Source organism: Chrysochloris asiatica, unplaced genomic scaffold (assembly GCF_000296735.1).
Source record: "Chrysochloris asiatica unplaced genomic scaffold, ChrAsi1.0 scaffold00010, whole genome shotgun sequence".
Classification (NCBI taxonomy): Eukaryota; Metazoa; Chordata; class Mammalia; order Afrosoricida; family Chrysochloridae; genus Chrysochloris; species Chrysochloris asiatica.
Genome location: NW_006408528.1, coordinates 15,625,439 through 15,629,191, shown reverse-complemented (window position 1 = coordinate 15,629,191; position 3,753 = coordinate 15,625,439). Strand labels below are relative to the sequence as shown.

Sequence of the window (3,753 nt, the reverse complement as noted above, 5' to 3'; positions counted from 1 at the left end):
TAAATTTGAATAATAGTGGTATTCTCTGGGCTTCCCTGTAGGCTCATGGATATTATCCTATCACAGACAGCGTTGTACCTCATGATGGATCTGGATATGTTCTTTTTGACAATGACTGCAGCATCATTGCTCTTCAATTTGTCATTCCCGGCATAGTAAACCATGTGATTGTCAGATTCAAAATGGCCAGTACCTGTCAATTTCAGCTCACTAATGCCTAAGATATCGATGTTTATGTGTTCCATTTCATTTTTGACAACTTCTAATTTTCCCAGATTCATACTTCGTACATTCCATGTTCTGATTTTCAATGGCTGTTTACAGTTGTTTCTCTTCATTTTGAGTTGTGCCCCATCAGCAAATGAAGGGCCCGTGGGCTTTTCTCTCAGGGGCTTTACTCCATTCGCGTCATCTCGGTGAACTCTACTTTGAGGAGGCAGTTCTACCCTAGTCGTGTTTTGAGTGCCTTCCAACCTGAGGGGCTCATTTTCCGGCACTATATCTGACAGTGTTTCTCTGCTATTCATAATGTTTTCAGTGACTAAATATTCGGAAGTAGTTTGTCACTCTTTCTTCCTAGTCTTTGTCTGGAAGCTCATCTGAAACCTGTCCACCATGGGTGACCCTGCTGGCATTTAAAATACCCGTGGCATAGCTTTCAGAATCACAGCAAATCACAAGCTGCCACAGTACAAAAAACTGACAGACAAGTGGTGGCTGTAAAGATTTACAGTCTCAGAAACCCTGTACAGAGTCACAATGAGTCAGAACCGTCTCCACGGCACATAACCACCACCACTTAACTAAAAGGTTAGACCTACCTAGGGATGCATGGGAAGTAAGGTCTGGCCATGTGCTTCTGAAAGGTCACAATCCTGAAAACCCCGTGAAGCAGTTCTACCTTGCACACGTGGGGTTGCCATAAGTTGAAATCAACTCAGTGGCAAACAATAGCAACAAATGATAGATTAATTACAGTTTCCATTGTTTGGTGTATAGTTAGTTTGTGTATAGTTAGTTACATTAAATAGTTTGTAGTGACTAATTATTATTAAAAGGAGCTCTGGTAGCGTAGTGGTTACGAATTGGGCTGCGAACCGTAAGGTCAGCGGTTCGAAACTACCAGCCGCTCCGCGGGAGAAAGATGAGGCTTTCTACTCCTGTAAAGATTTACACCCTCGGAAACCCTGTACAGGGTCACTATGGGTCGGAACCGACTCAACGGCACTTAACAACAACAACAACAACAATTATTATTAAAGGAGCTCTGGTAGCGTAGTGGTTACGAATCGGGCTGCTAATCTCACGGTCAGCAGTTCGAAACTACCAGCTGTTCCGTGGGAGGAAGATGAGGCTTTCTGCTCCTGTAAAGATTTATAGCCTCAGAAACTCTGTATAGGGTTGCTTTGAGTTGGAACCAACTCCACGGCACATAACAACAAATTATTATTAAGTTATATAGTTGTATATTTACATTTTTTAAAACTTTTCTCTAATCTTGTTGTTGTTGTTAAGTGCCATCGAGTCAGTTCTGACTCATAGCGACCCTTTATAGGGATATTCTTACACATACTAAATGTTTTCCGTTTTCATTTACTGTAGTTTAATATTTATTCTGCAGTTATTTGAGTTAAATGTCCTCCTTTGTTCATTGTCCCACAAATTGTCTGGTTTGAATAATTGTTGTTGTTGTTATTAAGTACCATTGAGTCTGTTACAACCTATAGCAACCCTGTATAGGGTTTCCAAGGAGTGACTGGTAAGCTTGAACCAGCAACCTTGCAGTTCAGATGGCTTTGCAGTCTGGCATATTAACCTACAACGCCATACCAGGACTCCAGATGTATTATATACATATATAAAATTAAGTGTGTGGGGTGCTGTGGAGTAGGTTCTGATCAGCAACCCTGTATAGGGTTTCTGAGGCTGTAAATCTTTATGGGAGAAATAAACTTCATCCTTTCTCGCGCACAACAGGATCAGTTGGTAGTTTCAAATCATAAAAGTCAGTCAAGTTTATTTCCTACCCATATGAAGAAGGAAAATTGGAAAGTTCATATGTGCAGATAACGTTTATATGCAAAGTGCAATCTGTGATTCCTTAACTGCTTCTGTGTGGCAGAATGCTCTAGTTTAACAAGAAGTTAATTTGGACAGTGTTAAAATTTGAAACCTCTTGACTATTGAGATAAATTTGATAAAATGTAAGATAGTTTATTCCCTTAATATATACTTCCCAGATTACATTGGTGTTCTAATTGTGATATTGTCTCTTTGAGGATTGTTGTTAAGTGCTCTTGAGCTAGTTCCGCCTCATAGCGACCCTGTATAGGGTTTCCAAGAAGCAGCTGGTAGATTTGAACCACACACCTTGTGGTTAGCAGTCCAGTGCCTGTGCTACAACGCCTTAATTTTTAATTTTATAGTCTAATTTGATTTTTTTTTCCTCCATTAGAATGTGAAACATGTTGCAGAAGCATTCAAGAAGTGACTGAAGAGGAAGAAAAAAATACCACTGCCTAGCAGAAAACAAAACAAAACATGGGAAATACAACCACCAAATTCCGCAAAGCACTCATCAATGGCGATGAAAACCTGGCCTGCCAAATATATGAAAACAACCCTCAGTTGAAAGAATCCCTTGATCCAAACACATCTTATGGGGAGCCCTACCAACACAATACTCCGTTACATTATGCTGCTAGACATGGAATGAATAGAATATTAGGGTAAGTGTTACTGTAAATCAGTTGATAACAGATTGATGAGAGGATAAAAATATAGTATCTGAAAATATATAGATAGATAGATATGTGCATATTATATGGCTTCATAGTGAGCTAAACTTTCTAAACCTATACAATATATGCCTAAATTATTTAGTATGATTTTGTAATCAGACCTAAAATTAGACCCAGAATTTTAATAGTAAGACTTTCATATATTCTTGTTGGTGTAAATATATTTTGATTCTCGTTGTATATATTTTTGATGATAGTATAGTATTTCCTATCAACCAACAAAATAATTACAGGGAATGGTACCTGAGGCCAAGTTAGAAGCTGTGGTTAGGTAGTTTAAGTTGGGTTTGCCTTGTCTAGTCATGGTCAGATTTTAGTTTATCTTATTTTAATGCGGTTCAGTTACTTGAAAAGATTTTTTAAAGGCAAAACATTTCAACACTGCCAATAACTAAGAAATTAAAAAAACAATAAGTACAGTGAGAAACACAAATTCTCAATAAGGAAGAATTAGAGTGACATAGCAAATGTATTTATCTGAAGGTTCTCAGGTGTATGAATAGGGCTGCAAACCTTAAGGTCAGCAGTTCAAAACTACCAGCCGCTCCGCGGGAGAAAGATGAGGCTTTCTGCTACCATAAAGATTTACAACCTCGGAAACCCTGTGCAGGGTCGCTATGGGTCGGAACCGACTCGACGGCACTTAACAACAACAACACTTGTATTTTGGTACAGTGTCAAAGATGAATTCACAATTATATGATAAGAACTTTAAATACATTTTTCCCTTTTCTAACTACAAAAAAGGCCAGATTTTCTTTATATATATTAACCAAAAGAACATGTACCTGCAGATTGAAGGATGAGACTCCAGCTTCATCTATTAATCCAGATACTAAGGCATTTGTAAACATTTAAAACGCTGCCATTTTTCTCACTTTACCTTTTAAAAAGTAGTTATTTTTCATTGTAAAATGCTATGCATGTTTAATATGTTTAAAATGGATAAATA

The 3,753-nt window shown here is 37.9% G+C and overlaps 1 protein-coding gene across 1 annotated transcript in view; it reads left to right on the top strand.

Moving 5' to 3' along the window:
- Positions 1-2,529: 2,529 nt before the first annotated feature.
- ANKIB1 (ankyrin repeat and IBR domain containing 1) overlaps positions 2,530-3,753 on the top strand; it is a 142,371-nt gene continuing 141,147 nt past the window's right edge. Inside the window, exon 1 of the mRNA XM_006834302.1 lies at positions 2,530-2,729. Within this exon, the coding sequence (XP_006834365.1) occupies positions 2,542-2,729 (188 nt within the window). The 5' untranslated portion in view covers positions 2,530-2,541. The remainder of the gene's footprint in view (positions 2,730-3,753) is intronic.